We start from the raw sequence: 24,544 nt of genomic DNA on the forward strand, positions 1-24,544 counted from the left end.
GTGATGAAACTTACTCGATCCCCCACATATGGTTCCAAACCATTTGGATTTCATTACAAGAGGCAGATTTAGCACATTCTGGATATGAGCAAATGAGTGGTAATCGCATAACTCCCTGGGTATTTCACACCACAAATTAATCCTATAGAAATAATCCAGTTCTCTCAGATTATACTGGTTGACTGGTGGTGCTGGTCATACCAGCAGCAGTAAAGAAGCTGGCTGGTAGATACCAGGTGAGGTACTGAAATGACAGCTGCACAGTCATAAGTTTCACTTAAAGACCACTTCTGAGTAGACAGCTAATACGCCCTCAAGGAGAAATGCAAACAGTGCCTGAACTTGAAAGGGCACCAAATGCCACTGCCTGGAAGCAACGATGGTGAGGACGGCAGAGATGGTGATGGGTGGCATCGGCCATAGGCGCCTGGTGGCCACATTGTGCCAGGCACCAGGCTAAGTGCTTTATTTTGCATTTTATCCTCACCACCACCATGCCAGGTAAACCCTTATACTGTTCCCATTTTAAGGATGGGGAAACTGAGGCGCAGAAAGGTTAACTAGCTAGCTATATTGTAGGGAATATGCTATGCACAGGCCTGTACTATAATTAACAGGGCTTCTTTGAAAAATAAGAATGACTTTCTCATCACCCCCAAGCGAAGGGCTGGGAGCAGTAAAAAGTACCTCATGGAAAGACATCTGGTCCTGACACTATATAATTTGGACAAGTGAGTAGTAGAGTCAGGGGCTGAACCCAGGCTCCAGAGGTGAGCAAACATCCTCTCAGACCCGTTCTACTCATCACATCAGAGAGGCCTCTCCTGGTCCTACTCTTTACAGGGGATGTTCCTTTCAAAGTCATCCTCTGCCAGAACTGAGGGCTCTCTCAGGCTCAGTCCTCATATAGCAAAGGACACAAAAGGACCACAGGGCAGGTAGACCACTAACAGCCTTAATCTCTTGGATAAACGTCAACCTCCAAGAAGCCAAAGACTCTGGAAGGAGCTCGCCTGGTAGCAGTTCTCCATGCGGACATGACAGGCAGGCTTTAGGCAAAACACCTCTGAAAAGAGTTCACCTCAAAGGGTAGAAGGAATAGGCAGTTCCTGAATGAGAGGTTCTAGTTCAGACAGACCTCTTCTGACTTATGACAAAGGGTTACCCAACCAGCCCTGGAGGAAAGAAGAGACTTGGAGGAGAAAAAGCAGAACTCAAGTTCAAGTCCTACTGCTTGGTTCTAGGAGCACCAGCAGGGCCAGCAGCAATAGTGTTCCCCCAAGACTGTTTCACTGTCTTGAAAATAACAGTGAAGTTATTCAGTCGTGTCTGACTCTTTAGGACCCCATGGACTGTAGCCTACCAGGCTCCTCCGTTCATGGGATTTTTCAGGCAAGAATACTGGAGTGGGTTGCCGTTTCCTTCTCCAGGGGATCTTCCTGACCCAGGGATTGAACCCCGGTCTCCCGCATTGTAGGCAGACGCTTTACGGTCTGAGCCACCAGGAAAGTCAACAACTCATTTGAGTCGTTGTTGAAAATGACAACAAGGACTCAAATGAGAAAACCTATGAACAACTTTGTAACACATGTAAGTTGTTACCATGTGTCAAGCATTCTGCTAAGGGTTGTATGTGTACTTTTTTATTTTGTTTAATGGTCACAAAACCCCTACAGAGTACCTTCAGATCACCAGTTCACTGATAACGGACAGTGATAACTTCAGAGGCTAACTTGCTCCAGGCCAGGCAGCTTGGAAACCATAAAAGCTGACCTTGTGTCAAAGGTCTAGAGGTTAGAGCCACACGACTCCATGGCCTTAATCTCCACATCCATGAATCTTTGTTTCTGCACACAGATGGCTTCAGAGAGGATGGATAATGGTTAAAATTTTGAGACCTGTGAAAACTCAGCTGGCCCCAAGTAACCAACCAGTGACTCCCTTTGGTGGCCACATGCCCCATGGAATGTCTGCAGTGATGGAGATGGTTCATATCTGCTTTGTCCAGTCTGATAGCCACCTGCCTCCCGTGACCAGTGATTACTGGAAATGTCATGCGCACGATGTTTTAACTGCATTGAATTTTATTAAATTTCAATAGCTTCACAAGTCTACTGCCTGCCGTGCTGAGTAGAGCAATTCCTCTCCCTCTCAGTATGTCAGGTGTCCATGCTAGGAAGACTGTAAGAGAACATGTGCTTCTCAGGGCAGACCTTAGTGTGAAGGAATAAAACGAATTCATCCTGCCCCAGAATAAACACCATCACTATGATTTTGGAACCTCTGCAGCTGGAAGAGAGAGATTGGAAAACAAATGGCCTTGCCTCACTTTTTTTTTTCCTTTTAAAAGAAAAAAAAAAATGTGTCTAGAGCCTCTGATTAAATTACTTAGGAAAGGTTGTCACTTTTTTGGGTGACAAACTCTTTCATCTTATGATGACACAAGGACTAAAATATGGTAGAAAGAAAAAACCAGAGGATAAACAAGCAGAGGCCCAGCATTCTCTAAGGTGTCATAAGTCAGGAGGAAATAGACTCGAGAAGCTAACAGCTTCCAAACTCTCTTCCTCTGAAACTATTTTAAGCAACCCACACGATCTCTCAGAGGTTATTTCATTCACAGCAACAGAAGAGAAGCACCATGCTTCGCAGAATATGGCTTTTAACTCCCAGAGAAACAAGTATCTACACCACAGCCCTCAGGCGGGTCAGGTTGGTCACCCCTCTGAGCGATGTTACTATTTTAAGGTACCTAAATGGCTCGGTCCTTCGGAAGCCATGAGGGATGCTTTTCCTCTAGTCCTCTTGGACCAACCCATTCATTTCTTGGCTCAGGAAATCTCTGCATGTGCTTCACCCCACCCAGGCTGCCGCTGAGGACAGAGGCAGCCTGGTGAATGAAGACCTCGGAGCCCAGCTGATCTTCCAGCTATGTTACCTTGACCTCTCTGAGCCCCAGTCTCTTCAGCTGTCAAATGAGATTAAGAAGAATACAAACCTCACTGGGCAATCATAGACTACTCGATACCATACACGTGAAGCATGCGGCAAGGGCTGGGACTTTATAAAGGCTCAACATGTAGCAGGCATGTGCTGGAGATCGGAACTGAGCACTGAGTCTCTCAGCTTCTCTGGGTTGGGAGGCAACAGGGTGTGACTGAGTGGGGAGTCAGGGGTGAGGCTGCCAGCGTCTGATTATCGTCTCCACCTCTCATTAGCTGTATGACTTTGAACAAGTGACTGAAATTCCCTGAGCCTCGGTTTCCTCTGAAAGATGGAATTAATCTCCCTCATTCAGCAGCGGGCTGGGTAACATCATTACAGGGTGCCACTGCCATTCTAGATCTAACCGTGCTCTTTTCATGTGAACCTCACAGCTCAAGCTTCTCTTGGGTGTGTTTTGGTGATCCCGCCAGGGGAGCAAGCCAAATCAGCATGGCTGGGAAGTGAAGGGAAGTCACCATCCTGGGTGGGGCAGACTCGAATGCTCTAGAACAATGATTTCGTTTTACCACGAATAATAGCTAATGTCTGAGTGCTCATAGAGCATCAGACTCTCCCAAGAACTACTACCCACATGGTTTGGGCCCTATTTCAGATCATTTATACCAGAATTTCTGGAGATAGGGCCTTCACACACACGCACACACACGCACACACACACACACGCACACACACACACACACACACACACACACTTTTTCTTTTTAAAAGCATTTCAGGTGATTCTAGTGTGAATCCTGGGTTAAGAGTCCCTGAAACAACTCTAAGTTAGGAACCATGGTATACCCATTAAACAGAAGAGGAAGACTGAGGTTCAGAGATGAAGTAACCAGCTGGCTATCAGGCAGTGGTAACTCTCAGGTTCCATCTCTTAGCCACCGGTGTCATCTGAGCAGCAGGGTTCAAATCATCTCACTGACACCTGGTTGCTCCGAAGGCCTTTCTAAGACCCCTCCGGGCCCCTGTGCCCTCTCAAATCGCCCCCAACGGTTCTCTTTCCGGCTAAATTTCTGACCCAGACTTGACCCCCAGGAATCCAAAGCTGCTTGGAAATGGAAGCTCGCTTTCCCAGAACTGAAGGACACATGCTCAAAGTCACAGCAATCCACAGAACAACTGGGCCTAATTAAATAGACCTCACACTAACGACAGGAGACAATGGACCTGACGATCTTCATTAAAGGCTGCTGGCTGCCTGCGAAGAAGCTAGAAGGCAAAATTTAGGGGGGGCCATCTTAAGGCCATCAACCAAAGAATGATAAGACTGAAAATTAAATCTCCACTGCCTGACGTCCTAACCGGTCCTGCTGCGCAGTGCCTATCCTCGGGGAAGGCAAAGGAGGGCAACGCGTCAATCCATAGTGACTAAGGATGTTCACGGTGGCCCTTCCTCCCAGGAGGAGGAGGAGACAGGAGGCCACCTCCTGCTTGATCTCTCTCTGTATAAAGTTGGAGACAAGCAACCAAAACCACACTTGGGTCTCTGGCTCGGCCCTGCTTCTTCCGTACAGAGCTGTTCCCCTTTCAATCCACGGCCACTCTTTCAGTTACTCAGACCATACACCTGGGGGGTCACACGGATTCCTCACTCATCCCTCACATCCAAGCTATTGGCAAGTCCTGCTGGCTCGGACTTCAGAATGCACCACCAAGGACTTCCTGGAGGTCTGGGGGTTAAGACTCCGCCTTCCAATACAGGCAGTGCGGGTTCAGTCCCTGGTCGGGGAGCTAGGATCCTGCATGCCTTGCAGCCAAAAACCCAAAACGTAAAACAGAAGCATTATCGAAACAAATTCAATAAAGACTTTGAAAACGGCCCGCATGAAAAAAAATCTTAAAAAACAAACAAACAAAACAGCCATCAATAACCTCCTCCACTGACACCCAAGCCACCATCCTCTCACCTGGATCATCGCCAAAGGGTCCTGAGCAGTCATGCCGTGCCCCTGCTTGATGCTACAGGTCATATCCAACACGGCAGAGAGCGTGATCTTGTTAGTTAAAACGTACATCACACCATGTCATTCCTGGGCCTCGGCCCCTCCAGGGGCTCCCAGCAGATTTAGAATTGGAAGCCAAGGTGCCACGCAGTGGCCTCCAAGGCCCTACCTGGCTGGCCACTCCCTCCCTCCCGTCTCTGATCACGTCTCCTTAATACGTATACACCCGGCTCCTGCCACGTGTCCCGCCGGCCTCCAGGGCCTCCCCCCACACTTGCTGCTCCCTCTGCTCAGAGCTGCCTTCCCCAGCCTGGCAGGCCTCACCGGGTCTCCTCCAACAGGCTTTCCTCCTCCTCATGATCCGCTGGGCCTGCACCCTCCCCTCCTTCGAGTCTCTCATATTCATTTGTTCCAACACTGCACACAGGAAGTCCTCAATACATATATGCTGAACAAAAAAGTTGATGCACTCAAAACTGAACTCTTAGCCTCTCCTTGGATCCCAGTCCCCAGACCCTCCCACCATAACCACCCTGCGTCCTGCAAGACCAGCACAGTAGAAACCACGGCAGCTTCTCCCAGGATGGTTACAAGTATCCGCGGGACAGGTGATGGCGGCGGGGGGGAGGCCGTCTCTGTCATCTTTCCAGGGAGAGCTCTACCCCGAAGGCCCTCTCACCTGCTACTGAACTGGGTCCCGGCACAGCCCTGGCCTGCCTGGCTCGTCCTGGAGAGATCGCACATCCAGGAGAACAGCTGCGAGCAACTTGCTTCCAAATGGTGTCCCCATGCACAACGTGGTTTTCCCGGCTGCTGAAATGAGTTAAAGCAACAGCACCGGGTCTCTCTTTTCACAGGAGCCACTCTTTTTCAGCCACGACTGCTGCTTCTCCAGCACATTTGATTCACCTTGAACTTGGGAATTCCTAGAGTAGACGGGCTGGGTAGGGAGAGGGACAAGCCGCCCCACTCACCCGGCTCTGGTGGGGACCTCCCCAAGCCCTGCTCAAACTCTGCGACTGAAGGAAATCAGGGTTCAGAACCTGTACCCTTGGGGTGCCGAGCTGCCCGTCTCAATTTCAGAATTCTTGGCAGCCTGTCATCCTCACTTACTCTCACTTTCCCTCCCTTTGAAGAACCGGCCCTGCCAACTGCAACAAATAGCATTTAAAAATATCTTGCTGGATTATACTGCCCTGCCTTCTAAATTCCTCACAATGCCTGTCTCTGTCCCACGCAGTATAAAGAAGGGTGTAGCATATTTAATTTTTTTTTTCCTAGCTGCTCCCTGCTATAAATATCTGAGGCCGGGTAGGCGGGCTGCAAACAGCGGCTGCATGAAGTCACCTCGGGGCTGATCCCACCACCCGGCAGGCCAGCCAGGACCTGGACGCAGCTGCTGAGCGCTGGAGGGCGTGCGTCGGCCAAGAGTAGCCAGAACTCACCTTCTGAAGAAAGCGGGGGAAGAAAAACTCTAAGCAGAGTAATCACAGTTAATCCTAATATAAAAAGGATGGTGTTTGGTCCTACTACCCGGGCCGTCTTTTCGAGAGCTTGGCCAGCCCCATCCCAGGCCATTTCTTTCCCAAGGATACTAATTACAGGACTCGACCTTGGGAAAGTGACTTCACAAGATCCACGTGGGGTCTAGGAACATTATCGGAGACAGAGGGGCCCTTGGAGAATCTAGTCCAACCTCTTCACGCCACAGATAAGTAACAGAGAGCCAAGAAGACGGAGTGATTCACTCCAGGTCATGGAGAGGCCAAGCTCCAACCCAGAATTTTCTGGATTCACAGCCTTCACTCTGAACCGGACGGTCCACGATGCTTGCGCATATACACTTGCTTGGTCTGTGAAACGCGTGTTCATGAACAGCTCTCCTCACTGCAAATAATGCTTTCACTATCTTAAAAGATACAGGAGAAAAGCTGTAAAAATTTCAACAAAATTTTGTTGCCTCAATTTTAGGGACAATTTTCATGCACTAAAAGAACTGTTTCACTCTCCTTGTGGTCCTCTTTAATCTCCCCCCACCCCTAACCTTCTACCTCTGGTACTTCCAAATTCAGCTTTCCTATGTAATTTTTTCATCATGGACCTGACCACCCCCTACCCCTAACCTCTTGCCTAGCTCAATTTTAGAAAACAATGCACTGAAACCATTAACCATAAATGATTGTGTATGTGTGTGTGTGTATATATATAGCAAAATATTCAAGAAATTTCTCTTTTTCAAGTGACAAATTCCTTTATAACACTGGGGTCAGGAAAAGGTCTAACACCCGAGTTATGGGCTAAGCCATTGATGACCTATCTCATTTTACTACTATCAGCGGAATTCAGGTGGATTCTAGGGAGTTCAGTTGCAGGTGGCACTGAGCTCGAAGATGGTTCCACAATATCAAACAGTTAACAGGACTTGTGAAAACTTGATTATCAGTGCTCTGGAAACACCTTCAGCAAGAATGAGAAGGTGACTAAATCTCTCAGAATTGAGCTGTTGTTTTCAAAATGATATGGTCTAAACTGGAAGCTGAACATACCAAGCCCAAATCTAAAGTTCTGGGACCCTCTTATCCTGTTTTCTTTCCCTCGCTGCTTCCACGTTTGAGAATCCTGCCTTGGCAAGAGTCAGGCCAACAGCCTCATTTAACAGGTGTGCCAGCCCCCATCTTCATTCCCTGTTGGGACTGCTCTGGCTTGAAATGCTACATTCAGGGCCTCGCAAGAAATACCAGGTCAGAAGTCAAATTGCATGAGGGAAGTAAAGTTGATGGCAGCCTCGCTCTTCAGGCCCTCTCAGCCCAGGTCTGCTGGGGTAAACGTCTTCTTTCCTTACTTGTAGTCTTAGGACACAGGCCCGGGGCCGTTTCTGAGGTCAAGCTTTCAATCAACAAGAGGGGTAATGGGAGGTCTGAGGCTGTGGTTACGATGCGCTGGGGAGCAGACACACTCCATTTCTGAATTATAAAAATGAGTTTTGGAAAACTCTCTTCCTGAGCTCTGGCAGGCTCCTTAACATCTGGATAAAAGATGTGGGAAAGTTTTCCTCTCTGCTGTGTTATCTGCCCTGCTCCTCCTAGTCATGCGTCTGAACCTTCCAACCAAAGAGGGTCACTTTTCCAACACACACACACTGGCTTCCAGGTCTTTGCTCACACTGTTCCCTCGGCCTGGAAGCCTGCATGCTCTCAGCACCACTTCTCCTTCCCCGTCACAGCCCAGCCCGCCCAAGTGCCCCTGGACCACATGCCACATCCTCCACAGAACAGCCCCGACTCCCTCCCTCCCACCCAGCCAGGGCTCACCTCTCCCCTTTGAGCTCTGCAGGCACCCAAAGCTTCAAGGTCCCCACCTATGATGGGGACAGTATATCTGTCTTACAGAGCGGCTTGGGAGGATTAAGTGAAGTGGCTCGTGAAAAACACCCCTGATGGGCAGTGGGGAAGATGTGGCTTTAGCATCATCTGTCATTTGAATGTAAGGACCCTAAACATTCTTGGAAGGATCCATGGACATGCTTTGCTTTCCCGGCGTGCGTGGATGGTCACTCCGTCATGCCTGACTCTTTGTGACCCCATGGGCTGTAACCCGCCAGGCTCCTCTCTCCCTGGGATTTCCCAGGCAGGAATACTGGAGTGGGTAGCCATACCCTTCTCCAGGGGATCTTCTCAACCCAAGGGGAGAACCCAGGTCTCCTGCATTGCAGGAGGATTCTTTACCGTCTGGACCACCAGGCAAGCCCCTTGCCATCTCTACTATAGATTCTAAACTTCTTGACGGGCAAGATCCATTCCCATCCTCCTCCCATCTGTCTCCGTGGCCTTGGATGTAGCTGGCGCTCGGCAAGCAGCTGATTAACGAGGCCGGCGTGGCATTCCTCAGGCTTACTCGGGGTGGTGTTTCTGAAGCTTCTCCTCCCAATTCGGGAAGCTGCTCCAAGCCTACCGCCAAAGTTGCAAAACCATTTAGGCCTTTTTTAAAACAAGCAAGAAGACCACAAAGTATGTTTACATGACAGGCCGGCAAACACAAAACACCTGCTGTCCTGTGGCTCAGGGCTTGGCAGCTGCACGAGGCGGGGTCCCAGACACATAGCAGAGTGACTCCCCAGCAGAATGAGCGCAGCTTTGAGTCTGCGCCATCACTGTCCTCCCGGCAGGGTCAGCCTTGAGCTCAGAGGGAGGGTCGGCTCTCACTGCCAGCCCGCTTCATCTTGAGGGCAAGAGGAGCCATAACTGAGCAGGGTGCAAAGGTGCTTTTTCCAGATTCTGTAACTTCCTCCTCCCGATTAGTCACCCAGGAAGGCTGTGTGACTCATCCTTGTCCCCCTGGGATTTGGGTCACGGTCCTCCCCTGCACTACCAATGCCCACTTCAGCAAAAAGTGAACTCGACTGGTGCATGCAATACAGTTTGCAAAAAAATGTAACTGTGATTAGAATGACTATTTTATGTGCAGGCCCAGTGCAAAGTCCCTTACAGAGACCTTTAGTAAATCCTCCCAAACATCCTACGAATTGTGTACTCTTTTCAGCTCTACTACAGAGCAGTATTTCTCAACCAGGGGCAATTCTGCCCCCCCTAACAGACATCTGTCAGTGTCTAGAGGCATTTTTGATTGTCACAACTGGCCAGCTGGGGTGGGGAGAGTGGGGCAGGGAGGATGCTACTGGCATCTAGTGGGTGGGGGCTGGGATGCTGCTAAGTATACTTCAGGGCACAATTCAGCCCTGCAACACAATGTACCCAGTCCAGGGACTTCCCTGGTGGTCCAGCAGTTAAGAATCCGCCTCCCAAGGCAGGGTATGCAGGCTTGATCCCTGGTCGGGGAACAAAGATCCCAAATGTTGCACAGCAACAAAGCCCTTGCGTCACAGCTAGAGAAACCCCCACATGTAGCAAATAGAGAAAAGCCCGTGCACCACAACCAAGATTCAGTGAGGCCAAAATAAAAAAATTTTTAAAAAAAGCGATGCGGTCCAAATCCTGTTACGGAGGAAGAAACCAAGGCATAGCAGTGACCCTGCCTGGGATCACGCAACTCACAAGGGAGGGCGCCAGGAATGACACCCAGGCCGCCCCACCCTGGGCAAGTTCTCAACGCTCAACCCAGCGTCAGCTCTGATGTCCTGGGAGCAGTGAGTATTCACGGGGCATAACCGCCTGTGGATGAGAGCCGGCCCCGCGCTTTAGAGTCGGGGACTTGAATTGACTTGCTCCAGGCCCTGGTAAGAGGCAAGGCAATTTGGGGCCCAGCTCAGACTTCAAAGCCGAAGCATCTCCGCTCTTGCTACGCCGATTCCTTCTCTGCCTGTGCTCCCGGCTCTGAGGTTTCACCAACGGCCCAACACTGTAGGGACTCGGAGGAAATCAAAGGCCCCTTCACAGAAGACTTTCTGCCAGCTCCAGAGCAAATGAGTTGAGTGTCCTGAGGCCAGTGGCCTAAACATGGGCTCCCTTCGGGTTCTCTCCTGCTGAGTGTCCTCCTCCAAGCTGGCTCTCCCTGCTCTTGGAAGATGGAGGCGGCAGCTTTTCCATTCAGCTAAGCTTGTTGATCACTCAGCTAATGACGCTTGTAAGGCTCTCCCTGGGGAGAGTTCCCCACCCCTCAGAAGCAGCAATAAAGATGTCTTAAAATGGATGCCACCTGCGGGACACTCTGGGCCCACCAGCAAGCAGCGTTTAAACAGCATAACACATCCTCTGGAGGGAGATCCATTCTTGGGCCTTGATGCCTGGTTTTCACCTTGGTTGTGAAGATTCTCTGGCCTAAAGGATGTAAAGTGCCTGGACGCAGCAGGCCATTAACAAGCAAGATCTACAATCTACCACCGAGTCTGTGAGTCCGGCCCTCGCCTCCACTGGCAGAGGGGTAAATACTGCCCTGTCCCTCTCTACCTTTGTTTCTGGGGCTCTTCACAGAAGAAGCACAGGCCTAGGGCATGAGTGACATGGGGCTTGGCCCTGGTCCGGCCATTACCAAGCTGTGAATCCTGGGTTCCCAGAGACCCTTCTGTGAAAGAGCATCCCACTCGATGGGTTTTTATAGGCAGCGGGCAAGATCCCAGATGAAAAGGTTTCTGAGCTGTGCAGAGGTCAGGCCTGTTATTACAGCTGGAGGAGTGTGGAAACAGATAGAGCACTCGCCCACAGCCCCAGCTGGGGGAAGGACAGGTACTGATGGGGAAATGGGACAAGGACCAGCCTGAGGATTCGCAGCCCAGCGTCCCTGACTTACTTCAGACCGGAGACACTGTCCATGCCTCCCTGGGATGAGGAGGTAGTTGAATGCCTTAGTGCCATCCTCAGACTGGAGGCAGATGAGGTACAACACAGATGCAGCCTCTTCTGAGCAGTGCTGAGCTATGCTCACTCAGTCGTGCCCGATTCTTTGCGACCCCATAGCCTGTAGCCCACCAGGCTCCTCTGTCCATGGGATTCTCCAGGCAAGCATACTGAATGGGGTCGCCATTTCCCTCTCCAGGGGATCTTCCTGACTCAGGGATCGAACCTGGGTCTCCTGCATTGGCAGGTGGGTTCTTTACCACTGAACCACCCGGGAAGCCCTCTGAGCAATAGTCATCCACAGACTGCCCTCTAGGGCAGCTCTGCAGGCAAGATGGGATTGGTATTGCTATTCTTAGGGGAACTGAGTGCCTCTTTGAACTCAGTCTTCCCGTGGATCTATCTGTGGCCAGTTAGACGGCTGCTGTGAAACCCCCACTGTGGGTGCTGCACACTGAAGGAAGCCCTCGTGACCCGAAATCCCTATTTACACCGACTCATCACAGTGTAGGGAACCCTGCTCAAGATTAGAGGATCAAAAGATTGAATGATGTCTCCATGGTTTGGGTGCCCTCCAAAATGCTGCCTCTCTTCACCGAGAACTTGACGTTCTCAGGCACGGTAGAAAGCGGGGAAGAGTCTTCTGAGGGGGTCAAATGATTTCAAATGAAGTTTCTGGAATTAAACATTTTGTATGGTGGGATCAGTCATTTGTCTGACTGCCACTCCTGGAGTGTCACTGTGTGCCAGACCCCATGGGAGTCACACGGGAGGCACGGATGCCCATGAGCCCACAGAGTGATAGGAGCCACACACGCAGGAAACGATTCAGGAATCTGCCCTGGGTGCTGGGGAAATTCACAGAGAGGTGGCCCTTCAGTTGGTGTGGAGGCAGCTAAAACTCCTGGAGGAGGCGGAACAACCCCACCTTGTTCTTCTAACAACTTAAAGCTGGGTTGCATTTCTCAGGCATTCAAGGGGGAGAAAAAAAGGGCCTGCATTTCCACAAGCTTGCTTTGTTTCAGTTTTACTAGCTCTCTTGGCTTCAATAAAACAGTTAAAAAGGAGGGTAGCTGCTCCCCCTCCCCAAACTACGCAGGTGTGGAAACTGATTAAACAGCAACTAGCGGCTCAATTAACCCTTGCTCCTGGAGTTGATTATCACGATGGAAACCCACCCTATAAGCTCGGTGTTAAATGAGTCCTGCAACTAGAAGAGCTTTCTAGACGCAGCCCTTTCATTTCTCCGCTGCAAATGAGATTGTTGGGATTTGCCTCAGCTGATAAGTAAGCGAATAATTCAGAAAGGTCCTCACTTTTTTTTTTTTTCCTTTGAGATCCTTAGACAGCAGTGGTATTGATATATTATCTATTCCTAATGAAATTTCAGAAAGGCCTTCCTTGGCCATCATTTAAATTAGTCCCAGTCATGTGATCCCATTACTTTTACTGCTAAAAGTAAATCCCTATTTGTTCACTTTTTCCTTGTCTCCTCCATTAGTTTGCTTCATGAGAGGAGGACCCTCCCCCTCCCCCAATTAATCCTCATACTTTTAATAGTGGTGCAGACAGGGTCAGTGGTCAATAAATATTTGTTGAATGAACTGCAACTATTTATTAAGCATTTACTATGTGATTCAATCTTTAAATCTATGATATCATCCAGTCCTCACACCAACCTAAGGAGTTAAGTGCTGTTATTATCTCCCATTTTACAGATAACAAAATTGAGGCTTAGACTGGTTACGAAATATGGCCCAGGTCACTCATAGAAATAGCAGAGGTGAGCTTCAAATCCTGACTGCGATTCCAAAGTTTTCGCTCCTTACCATTATGATGGAGCACCTTTCATGTACATCCTGGTTACTGTTTTGGAGTAGGAATATTTTCATCAAAACCCTATCATTTAACCAGCATCTCCGAATGGAAGGAAATTATCTCCAAGGCCATGGACATTCTTGAACATTTAGTAAGAAAAATGGCCAGGGAGAAACCCCAAGCGATGCTCAGCATCAAACTGACATACAACAATGAGCGAGGGAGGGAAGAAGGGAGGTGTGGATGAGAGAAGCTCCTATTTTCTGCCAGCTCCCTGTTTATAAATACCACTCTGTTAAAGCGGTTTCTCTACCTCTGTTAAGGAAGCCACGAAGATAGCATCACTTAATGACACTGCCCTGGGAACAGACACATCGATACTAAATGAGCAAGCGATACATAACTCCTGCTGCTCTATGAAGCTGAGATCATGTTTTATAAACACCATAGAACTTTTATCATCCATCCTGGGTTGAGCAAAACCATATCTGCCCAGTACTCTGAGTAATGGACTGGACTAGATGGATTAGGGTTCTTGAATTCCCGGCTGGAAGACATTAAAAGTTTAAGAGCCCTATATAGCTGACTCAGATGCGTGTGCCCTTGCTGTATAATTAGCAGGCATAACAACAATAAATATATAATTTGAAGGGAAGACCAGCAGGACAAGACTGTGAGCCAGCAACTCTCCCGTGTGCAGCCATTTGCCACTTAGACTTCAGCTGTGTAGACGGTAACCTTGCTGGCCTTGGCTTATTTCGGTACAACAAAGGTTTAGGATCTCTCCACTTCTTTCCTAAGCAGTTTGTGCTTCCCTCTGAAGTCAGCTCTCAGGCGTTAGTAATTCATAGCCTCTCTACTAGACATTCATTTCACTTTGTCTAAAGGGACTTAATAAATGAGCCTGGTTATCGTTTACTGGGGCCACCCTCGGGTTTTCATGTATAAAAAATGAGCATCCATATTACTCAGGGGAAGCGATGCTCACCTGTCTCACTGGAGAGCTCCCTGGGGACTGAGAAGTGAGCAGAGGGACACGCGTGCTCTGGGCATCCTGGAGATGTGTTGTCTGTCACACAAGAGCCTTGCCGTCTCAACTACATGGCTTAAGGAGGATTGTTTGGGGTGCAGGATGGAGGGGAAGAGGTCAAATCACGGGGTCAAAACCCCAGCCTGTAAAGAAAACCCCAAGGAGTGATGACCCTAGATAAGACATAAGCCCGTTCACAGAAGACACCTGTGTTCCAGCCACTTCTCACATTCTGAATTTTCAGGGGGCCCCGAGGAGGCAGCTGCTCTTAACAGCTTCAATTTACAGTTAGAAAAACCGAGAAGTCTCTCAGCCTGAGGGGCACCAGTTCTGTGTGAAGGGGATGTTTTATTTGTTTGTCACCTATTATCCACCTTAGGGCCTTGTTTTTTTCTCCTAGGAGTCTTCCTTCTTTGAGTTCAGACTGGGCCTCCCCTCAGCCAAAAGTTCAGACTGCTTCCCCCGGGCTCTGACAACCGTATGGAAATCCCCCTGCCCTCCACTTTCTCTCCTGGAGCCTGTGTTCCCCGTGCTGATGCCACAAACCTGCAGGGCAAAGCACAATTATCAGCTGTGACATCATCAGCTGAGATTCTGGACTGACCTCAACTCTGACCTAAGAGGAGGAAAATTAAAAGGCAAATGCTCTTCTTGCCATTCCTGGCATCTCCTTTCAGTTTAAAAACAAAACCCAAGAAAGTCAAAGTCAGCCATGCTGGTAGAGACAGACTGTCTTCAAAATGAAGTCTTTACATGTCAACTGCTCCCCTTGGAAATTGGATCAATGAAAACAAAGCTGCTTCCTCTCCTCTGGGGGCTAAAAGCTTGAACTCTGGAGCCTGCCTGGGTTCAAATTCTTGTCACTTAATATCCGTGTAAGCTTGGGTTAATTACTTGACTGCTGGGTACCTTAGTTTCCCCATCTATCTAATGGGGATAATACTATAGGTACCTACCTAATAGGGTGGCTGGGATTACTTAAGTTTATAGAAACAGTGACTGACACTCTGTTAAGTGCTAATTTAAGATTTTAGCTATTATGATTATGTAAAACACACTTAAATACGACTCCCTTTATGCCTTTTCCATACCCACCTGGCCTCTTCCTCTGTACTACTTATTTGCCATTGAATGCAGCCTCTAAAATGGCCCTCCGATCAGACTGTAAGGATGTTTAGCCAAAGTAGCATTCTAGAGAACTGATGATTTGCTGACTCCTGAAGTTGGAGTCTGGTAGGCAAGTTTACTGTTGAACCCAGGTCACACCATAACCTTTCCAGTGAAAAGGTCAAGTGCTTCCCTACCACTCCTTGCACTGAAGCTATGTCCTCTTTCAGAGAAACGCAACTACCCAGATGGTTTCTTTCTGGCACTTGACACCATGCTGTCTGCCCATCCCCCACCCCTCTTCCCCCCAGCTTGGTTGATGACTATGGGGTCATCCTTTCTTTCAGCAAAGTCTAGAAGGTCATGCACTTAATACAACATAGGGTTTTAATTAATTGCTCACTTGGTTGGTGACAGCTTGGAACTGGTCTGGGAACTGGCATGTGATTCCCTTTCTGAGAAGGGGATTCAGAAGTCACCATGTTCCATCATCCTGGGCTCAGAGTCAAGAACCCACCACTACCACTCCACTTTCCCCCAGAGGGCCCTGAAAGGCATCCTTCAACCCAGCAAAGCTCAAGGTGGCAGGCCAGGTCCCAGGCATCCACTTCCCCTCCTTCCATCCCACTTAGCCAAGACTTTGCAGCCCAGACCCTCTGGCTGCTGCTACTGTACTCGACAGAACTAGGACCGAACCATAGCTGATCTACCCAGTGGTCGGGGAGAGAGGCCAACTACAGACCCATCAAGCAAGGGAGAGGGCCGCAAGGCAGTCCGAGAGAGGTTCAGGGATGGCTTCATCAAGAGGTTCAATTAGTGAATGGCCCCCAACGGCGACAACACGACGCACAACAGGAAGCAGATCAACCACTACTTTCCCCTCCGAAAGTCAGTCGCCGAAAGAACAACCTCGGGAAAGACTCTTTAATGAACTCCACTACCCAAAGACCAAACGCTTTCTCTCAGGTCTTGACTCTCCTTGGTCCTAGGAAATTCACCCCCTGCGTAGCCCAGGTTGGACTTCCCTCCAACCCGGTCCACGGGCCCAGAGCCCACGCGCTTACCATTGGCGTTCTTGCCGCAGATGAGATGCTCATAGGGCTGCAGGACGCCCCAGAGCTCGGCGTCATTGTTGATGACCATCTCCAGGGCCTCAGCGGATACCTCCCCGCCTCCGGCCCCTCCACCGTCGGAGCTCTGGCTGGCGAGCACCCTGGCCCGGATCTCTTCCACCAGATTCTCCATGCAGGCGGTGAGCGAGATGGCCGCGTACTCGTGGATTCGCACGGAGATGCGGGTGTCCACCATCCAGCGAAAGAAGCGGCCCACTGAGAAGGTGAGGCCGCAGCGCGCAGACTTGCCCCGGCGCAACCCGTCGCCCGCGCTCATGCTGTACAGGGACAGGGCCTTGACCGCGGCCAGCGCGCAGCTCTCGGCCAGTGCCCAGCTGTGCACTAGGCGCACGGCGCTTTGCACCTCGAAGCGGGTGCACTTGGCGTGCAGCACGCTCAGGCGCTGCGCCTCGCGGGCCACCCGGATGAGCGCCCGGCGGAGCAGCCCCGCCAGGCGCCTGACCGCCTCGGCGGAGAACAGGGGCTGCCGCCGGCCGCCGGCACCTTTGCGAAGGACCCGGGCCACGTCTCCCTCGGTCCAGGGGAACTCCTCCAGTTCGGGCAGGCGCGGGCAGCGCGAGAAGAGGTCGGCCACTTCGGGGTCCTCGGGCAGCACCGTGTTCACCGTGTCCCAGCTGTTGTGGCGGCTGTTCATGGAGCCGGAGTAGCACCACCAGGCCGCCCCGCGGTGTTGCTGCGCCGAAGAGTTGAGCGCCTGCGAGTTGGACTTGGAGGACGAGAGGCTGAGCGAGCGGCACGAGTCCCCGGCCCCATACCCGGAGTCCAAGGTCAAGTCCTCCAGCGTCTTCAAAGTGGAGCTGTACGTCCCGGCCATGGGGAGCCTGCCCGGGGCGGCCTCGCCGAGGGAGGGGCGCTCACAACTCCATGAGCCCTTCCCCAAGTGGTCAGAAACAAGCTCTAGGCTCTCCGGGGCGCCCTCCTTTCTCTCGGCACCGCGGGGCTCGGCGGCCGCATCGCCCGCCCGCCTACCCGGCGGCCGCAGGAAGGTGGGCGAGATTCGCGGCGGCCAGAGCCCCACGCTCCCGGCGTCCCGACTCCGAGCTGTCACTGGAACGATCCTCCGCTGCTCCTCCTCCGCAATCCCCCTGGTCCACCTCAACTTCCCTGAAGCAGAGCGTCTATCCTCCGCAGAGAAGGGATCCCGAGAGAACAGGGCGGCGGCGATCGAAGGAGGCGGCTCCCGGGGTTGCGCGAGTCCGGGACCGACCGGCGAGAAAGCTCTCTGCAAACTTCTGCGCGGAGCCAGCCGCCGGCACAGCTGGGTACTGGGCTGCCGCCGGCATGCAAATAACCCGGGCGGCCCACCAATCATCGGCCGCGACGGGCAGGGGCTGCACCAATGATCTCCCAAAGGGGCGGTCACCTTGCTGATTTCACTCCGCCGCCCGTGAAACCCAGCGCGGGCAGAGGCGGGGCTGGAGGCCGAGGGTCTGGAGGAGCCGCCGAGGGCTCGGTGGAGGAGGGGGAAGGAGATGGCGAGTGAGCGACCTGGCGGCTGGGAAAGGGGGGATCGAAACGTTAGGCTCGGGAGCGGACGAATTAAAGAAAGAGGTAAAGGAAAAGCCACTGTGTGTTGCCACCTTCCCGCCGTCCAGGCTTTGGGCGTCCGCAGCTCCTTTTCAAACCCTTTTGGTGCCGAACACCAAAAGCCAGCGAGTCGAGTAAGGGTAGGGGAGCAAAAGGGTTGGGACTAGAGGAGGTGACCGAGGCCTGGGGGAGGGGACCCAAGTCAGACGCCCCACCTCTCTCAAGACTTTCTGCCAAGCCCCTCCCCCTTTCCCGAGACGAAACTCCAGTTGTGTTTGGAGCGAGGAGTTTGCCCCTGTTTGCTTCTCTTTCCAAATCCGTCTGGTTTTCTTTACATTGCTTTCTAGGCTCCAATCAGAATAGAAATTCTTCTTAATCTGGCATCTGATAAATGGACAGCCTCCAGAGGGCTGCGATTCCGCCCTCACCTCTCCACGCCACATGAAATATTACACACGCAGTAGTCTGAGTGCTACTCCTGGGAGAAGGCCGTAACTGATCAGATTTGCAAGAGTCGTGACTTTCCTGTTAAACTGTACAACGCCGCTTGCTGTGTTGGGTCCTTCTTGTGCTTCGTGTCGAGTGTGTGTGCTGTGTGTGGGGGGGGAGGGGAGTGTATTACACACGTGCGTAATGGGTGTGCGAAAATGAAAAACGTCTCTAGTTGTGGCCTGGGCTTGGAACACCTGGCTGAACGCACCTCTTCCTAACGGTGTGCCCTCAGGCGAGCTCTCTGCTCGGCTCAGGACTCGCTTTCCTTCCGGGGTAAAATGAGAGCTGACCTCCAAGCAGCACCGTTGTAAACCTGTCTTATGCACTTGTCCAGAGGCGGTATCCAGCAGATCCATGCCCGGTCCCACCCTGGCCCGCCACTGTCCTGTAACTATTCACAGACACGTGCACGAACGTGGACACGCCTCCTCCTGTGGAGCCACAAAAGCAAGGAGGAGATTGTGCAAGCATTTCCCCCAGGTCAGCCTCCTCCTGCGCTCTTGAATAGCTGCTTTGTACTATATCTCACAGGGTTTTGACCTTGGGCCGTGAGTTGCATACGAACTAGAAATGTCTGGTTTCTCTCTCTGCTTCTTAAATTAATTGCCCTTTCCCGGTGAAACTCCTTTTGCTTTGGCAGTTTTGACTTAATTTTGCCTTCCAGCTCATCTTTCTTTATGCAATACCGCCGCCTGGTGGTTACAACTGGGAATGGCGTCAAGGCTGGAAGTATTGATACTAATGAACGATGCTGAGTCCGCAGGGACCAAATCAAGAGGACACAAGATGTGACTACATCTTCTATAATACAGATAGGAAGTCAAAGTAGGTAAGGATATTCAATTTGTTTAAAAGTGTGAAAAGAAATTTGATGCGATTTAAATCTTATTAGGGGAAATATAATAGCAAAGCAAATGTCGCCCTCTAATGGACATTTAGAGGAAATAAATTCGGCCAAGTTTTTTTTTTAAATCGGGTTTTCTTTCTTTTTTCAAAATCATTTTGTTCTGTGCCTCCATAAAAAATTAACCCTAAAATAGGTAGCGACTGGGAAGCGGCTATATAACACAAGGAGCCCAGCCTGGAACTCTGTGAGGACCTAGAGGGGTGGGATGGAGAGAGGGAGAGGGAGGATCAAGAGGGAGGGGGCATATGTATATATTCAGACCTCCCAGGCTGCGCTTGCATCAGGCGACATCTAAATGTTGTTGGGGGGGAAGGAGTTCTGACCAAGCCGAATGTGCTCCATACAGGCTATTTTCTATATTTATGTTGGGGAAAATTCACTTTAAAGACTAGTGCTGTTTGGAAGCAAAGCTTTTCTTTTTTGTCAACGGAATGCATTTTTTTAAAAAAACTATTAAATCACAAGGAATAACAGATGCTGTGATCTCCTCTTTGATAAAAGGACAGACTGAGATTTGAAAGAAGTTTGCACAAATCTGTGAAACATAACCCTTCGCATTATTTTTTATAAGCATCAATTGCCATCATGTTTTGTAGTTAGGGTCTTGATTTCACCATTGTTGGTAAAGAAAATTTTCAATAAATATACATGACCTGTATGAAGCTAAGGGGTTTCCCAGGTGGCTCAGTGGTTAAGTATCTCCTGCCAATGCAGGAGACGGGTTCAATCCCTGGGTAGAGAAGATCCCCTGGAGAAGGAAATGGCAACCCACTCCAATATTCTTGCCTGGAAAATTCCATGGACAGAGGAGCCTGACAGGCTATAGTCCATGGGATTGCAAAGAGTCAGACACGACTGAACACACACACATATGTATATATTTATTTATCGCTGAGTTCTCCTTGTTGTATGGAAGAAACCAGCACAACATTGTAAATTAAACAATTTTTTTTTTAATTTAAAAAGTAACAAATATGACAATGGGAAATTTAAGACAGGGAACTGATTGAATGGAAAGGTTATCTAGGAAACTATCTGAAATGTATCTTGGAGGAAAAGAGCATATGGGATTTATCTTAATATATTCAAGTTACTTGATGACTTGAAGTGTTGTTGTTGTTCAGTCGCTAAGCTGTGTCCAACTGTTTTCGACCACATGGAATACAGCATGCCAGACTCACCTGTCCTTCTCTATCTCCCAGAATTTGTTCAGATTCATGTCCATTGAGTCAGTGATGCTATCTAACCATCTCATCCTCTGATGCACCCCCCCCCCCACTTTTGCCTTCTATCTTTCTCAGCATCAGGGTCTTTTCCAATGAGTCAGCTGTTTGCAACAGGTGGCCAAAGTATTGGAGCTTCAACTTCAGCATCAGTCCTTCCAGTGAATATTCAGGGTTGATTTCCTTTGGGATTGACTGGTTTGATCTCCTTACTGTCCAAGGGTCTCTCAAGAGTCTTCTCCAGCACCACGATTCAAAAGCATCAACTCTTTGGCACTCAGCCTTCTTTATGGTTCAAAGGATGTCAAAGCTATGACAAACCTAGACAGCATATTAAAAAGCAGAGACATTACTTTGCAATCAAAGGTCCATATAGCCAAAGCTATGGTTTTTCCAGCCGTCATGGACGGATGTGAGAGTTGAACCATATAGATATTTTTCTGGATTTCCTTGCCTTTTCTATGATCCAATGAATGTTGGCAATTTTATCTCTGGTTCCTCTTTGTTTTCTAAATCCAGCTTGTACATCTGAAAGTTCTTGGTTCATTTATTGCTGAAGCATAGCTTGAGGGATTTTGAGCATTACCTTGCTAGCATGTGAAATGAGTGCAGTTGTACAGTAGTTTGAACATTCTTTGGCATTGCCTTTCTTTGGAACTGGAATGAAAACTGACCTTTTCCAGTCCTATGGCCACTGCTGAATTTTCCAAATTTGTTGGCATATTGAGTGCAGTACTTTACTAGCCTCATCTTTTAGGATTTTAAATAGCTCAGCTGGAATTCAATCACCTCCACTAGCTTTGTTTGTTATAATGCTTTCTAAGGCCCACTTGATTTCATACTGCAGGATGTCTCACTCTAGGAGAGTGACCACACCATCGTGGTAATCTGGGTCATTAAGACCTTTTGTGTATAATTTTCCTGTGTATTCTTGCCACCTCTTTTTAATCTCTTCTGCTTCTGTTAGGTCCTTACCATTTCTGTCTTTTATTGTGCCTATCCTTGCATGAAATATTCCCTTTATATCTCCAATTTTCTTGAGATCTCTATCTTTCCCATTCTGTTGTTTTCCCCTACTTCTCTGCATTGTTTGTTTAGGAAGGCCTTCTTATCTCTCCTTGCTATTCTCTAGAACTCTGCATGAAAGTGAAAGTGTTAGCCGCTCAGTCGTGTCCGACTCTTTGCTACCCTATGGATTGTAGCTGCCAGGCTGTCAATGAGGTTCTCCAGGCAAGAATACTGAGTGGGTAGCCAGACCCTTCTCCAGGGGGTTTTCCTGTCCCAGGGATTGAACCCGGGTCTCTTACGTGGCAGGCAGATACTTAACTGTCTGAGCCACCAGGGAAACTGCATGCCTACCAGTAAATTCCAGAATCCTGTGAATGTTAAATTGCACTGCAAGGATTTGTTCAGCAAAATTCAGTGGTGGGAATGCTACTGGACAAACAGCTGAGTTTCGTTAGTGAATTACAAGGAACAGAGATGGAGGGGAAAGCTGTACACTGAAAGAGAAGACATATCAGCCAATCACAATGTGTGGAATTTATTTGTAATTAAAAAAAAAAATCAATAAACATTTGACCTTATGAAACAATTGAAAATCAGGAACACTGCCTGGATATTTGCTATTATGAAATCATTGTTAGTTTTTTGATGTGGTAATGGTGGTGTGCTTATATTTATTAAATGTTTTTATCCTTTAGAGACACACACTGAAATGTGTTTTGTAATTTTCACCTTTAAAAAAGAGAGAGAGAGACTTCCCCGGTGGTCCAGTGAGTAAGACTCTGCCTTCCCATGCCGGGGATGTGGGTTCTCTCCCTGGTGGGGGAAGTAAGATCCCACATGCTGATGGGCAGTGAAGTCTGCACAGGGCAGCAAAGGCCCAGCACAGACAAAAAAGAAAGAAAGATCTTTCTGGAAACATCTGGTAAAGGGGCTAGAAAGCCATGATAGACGATTAAGACCGTAGCTCTCTTGCCTTTGATATATTCCCCAAGGAGTCCATAGTCCTCTTAAGGACTGGAGATACAAACTAAGCCCTGTCTGTGTTTGTGCTCTATGTGATGGAGGAGAAAGAAAAAGAGGAAGAAATATACTGACGGAGAACAAGTCCACGGAACCCTCTGAAAAACGAACCAACTGACTGCAGTTAATCTTTCGGGGAGTCGGCAAGCCAGATAAAGTACAAAACTTCAGACTAAGGAAAGAACGGATGTGGCTTCTTATATATGCGAGTGTGTTTAATGAAGGCAATCTGGTAGTGATGTGCTTAATCTTAGGAATGCAAATTATATCAGAAAAAGAGAAAGCAAACCCAGGTTCTTAACTCAGGCCGGGCCTAAACATAATCTTCGAAGAAAAACAACTGTCATGTGGCTGGACAAGTTAAAAAGGACATGAGGAAACCAAAGCAAATATTGGGAGAATTTCCAGTGGAGTGAGCACTTGGAAAACAGATTTGGGATTACCTATGCAAAAGTTATACAAGAGGAGAGCTTGAAATAAAATGTAGAAACTTTACCCTGGGCAATGTCTCATATTTGTTACACAATTTCTTACAAAATAACAATGTGAAGGTTGTTGTTCAGTAGCTACACTGTGCCCAGCTCTTTGTGACCCCATGGATTGCAGCACACCAGGCTTCCCTGGCCTTCATTATCTTCTGGAGTTTGCTCAAGGGGACAAAATAGCGTAGAATTTATCTTGAAAGAGAAGAGGTTAATATTATTTAAGTACAGAGAGAACTCTCTTGGGCTTCCCTGGTGGCTCAGTGGTTAAAAAAAAAAAAATCTGCCTGCCAATGCAGGAAACTTGGGTTTAATCCCTGAGTTTGGAAGATCCCCTGGAGAAGGAAGTGGCAACCTCCTCCAGTGTTCTTGCCTGGGAAATCCCATGGACAGAGGAGCCTGGCGGGCTACAGTCCATAGGGTCACAAAAGAGTCAGACACGTGTTAGGTACCATGAAGTTACGTTAGACAAGGTCCTTGCCATTAAAAAAACACACGGCCAACATGTAGAAACGGGCACATGAGACTAACTCTCCTGCATAACAAGCTTTGCAGTGCTTCTCAAAAGCCACTCACCAAAGGCCATTACAGTTCATGACTCGCCACATGGACTGATGCATCTAAAGGGGGAATCAGACAAGCACAAGGAAGGAAATACCCCCACGGAATGCCAGAAGAGCTGAAAAAGATGCTGGTAGCAGATGAGTGTGCCATGGTTAGCAGAACAGCTGGTGGCAGCTGAATTTCAAGCAGAGCACTCAGTTATTGAACAAGCACTGATGGTGTAGAAACCGTGAGGTCATCCTTCTATTTCTTGTGACCCAAGGTAGCCCATCCCTGACAAAGGTATCATTTTTCCAGACCTCAGTACTAAAGAGATAGGCAAAACAGACCCACAGACCTAGAAAACAAACATGGTGAGGGAGGCATAAATAAGGAGTTTGGGATTAACACACACTACTATATATAAAATAGGGAACCAACAAGGACCTCCTGTACATCATGGGGAAGGATATTCAATATTTTGTATAACCTATAAGGAAAAAGGATCTGAAAAAGAATAGATATGTAAGTGTATATAGATGAATCACTTTGCTGTATACTCGAAACTAACATAACTTTACAAATCAACTGTATTTCAATTTAAGAAGAAGTTTTGGTGTTTTTGTACATGATAGTGCCCAAACTTTCCAAATAAAAATTTCTACTTGTAAAAAATAAAATTAAATAGACAAAAAACAGAGAGACATACAGATCATTTGAAATGAAGGACCCCAAGTTGACTAAGGAAGGGGAAAAATAATACACTTTTCCAAAGCGTGTTATGCTGAAGAGTCTTAGGAGATGGTCTGTGAAAAAGGATTCGGTGGTAAAGTTTGGGAAGTATTGTACTCTGTCTCTCTCTCTACTATATTCACGATGCAATATTTTATTTAAGACTCTGTTTATATGGTTTTGACCTAGTATATCTCTGGCTTAGCTGGGCGGAGACCTCCAGCCTGCCTTTACAGAGTTGCTGTAAAGTGACTGGGGCTTTTTATTTAACTTGAAGCAGAAAAGGCAG

The 24,544-nt window shown here is 48.8% G+C and overlaps 1 protein-coding gene across 1 annotated transcript in view; it reads right to left on the reverse strand.

Annotated features, from left to right (window-relative positions):
• ABTB2 (ankyrin repeat and BTB domain containing 2) overlaps positions 1-17,537 on the reverse strand; it is a 183,314-nt gene extending 165,777 nt beyond the window's left edge. The window contains exon 1 of the mRNA XM_052652239.1: positions 16,253-17,537. Within this exon, the coding sequence (XP_052508199.1) occupies positions 16,253-17,135 (883 nt within the window). The 5' untranslated portion in view covers positions 17,136-17,537. The remainder of the gene's footprint in view (positions 1-16,252) is intronic.
• Positions 17,538-24,544: the final 7,007 nt, after the last annotated feature.

Source organism: Budorcas taxicolor, chromosome 15 (genome assembly GCF_023091745.1).
Source record: "Budorcas taxicolor isolate Tak-1 chromosome 15, Takin1.1, whole genome shotgun sequence".
NCBI lineage: Eukaryota > Metazoa > Chordata > Mammalia > Artiodactyla > Bovidae > Budorcas > Budorcas taxicolor.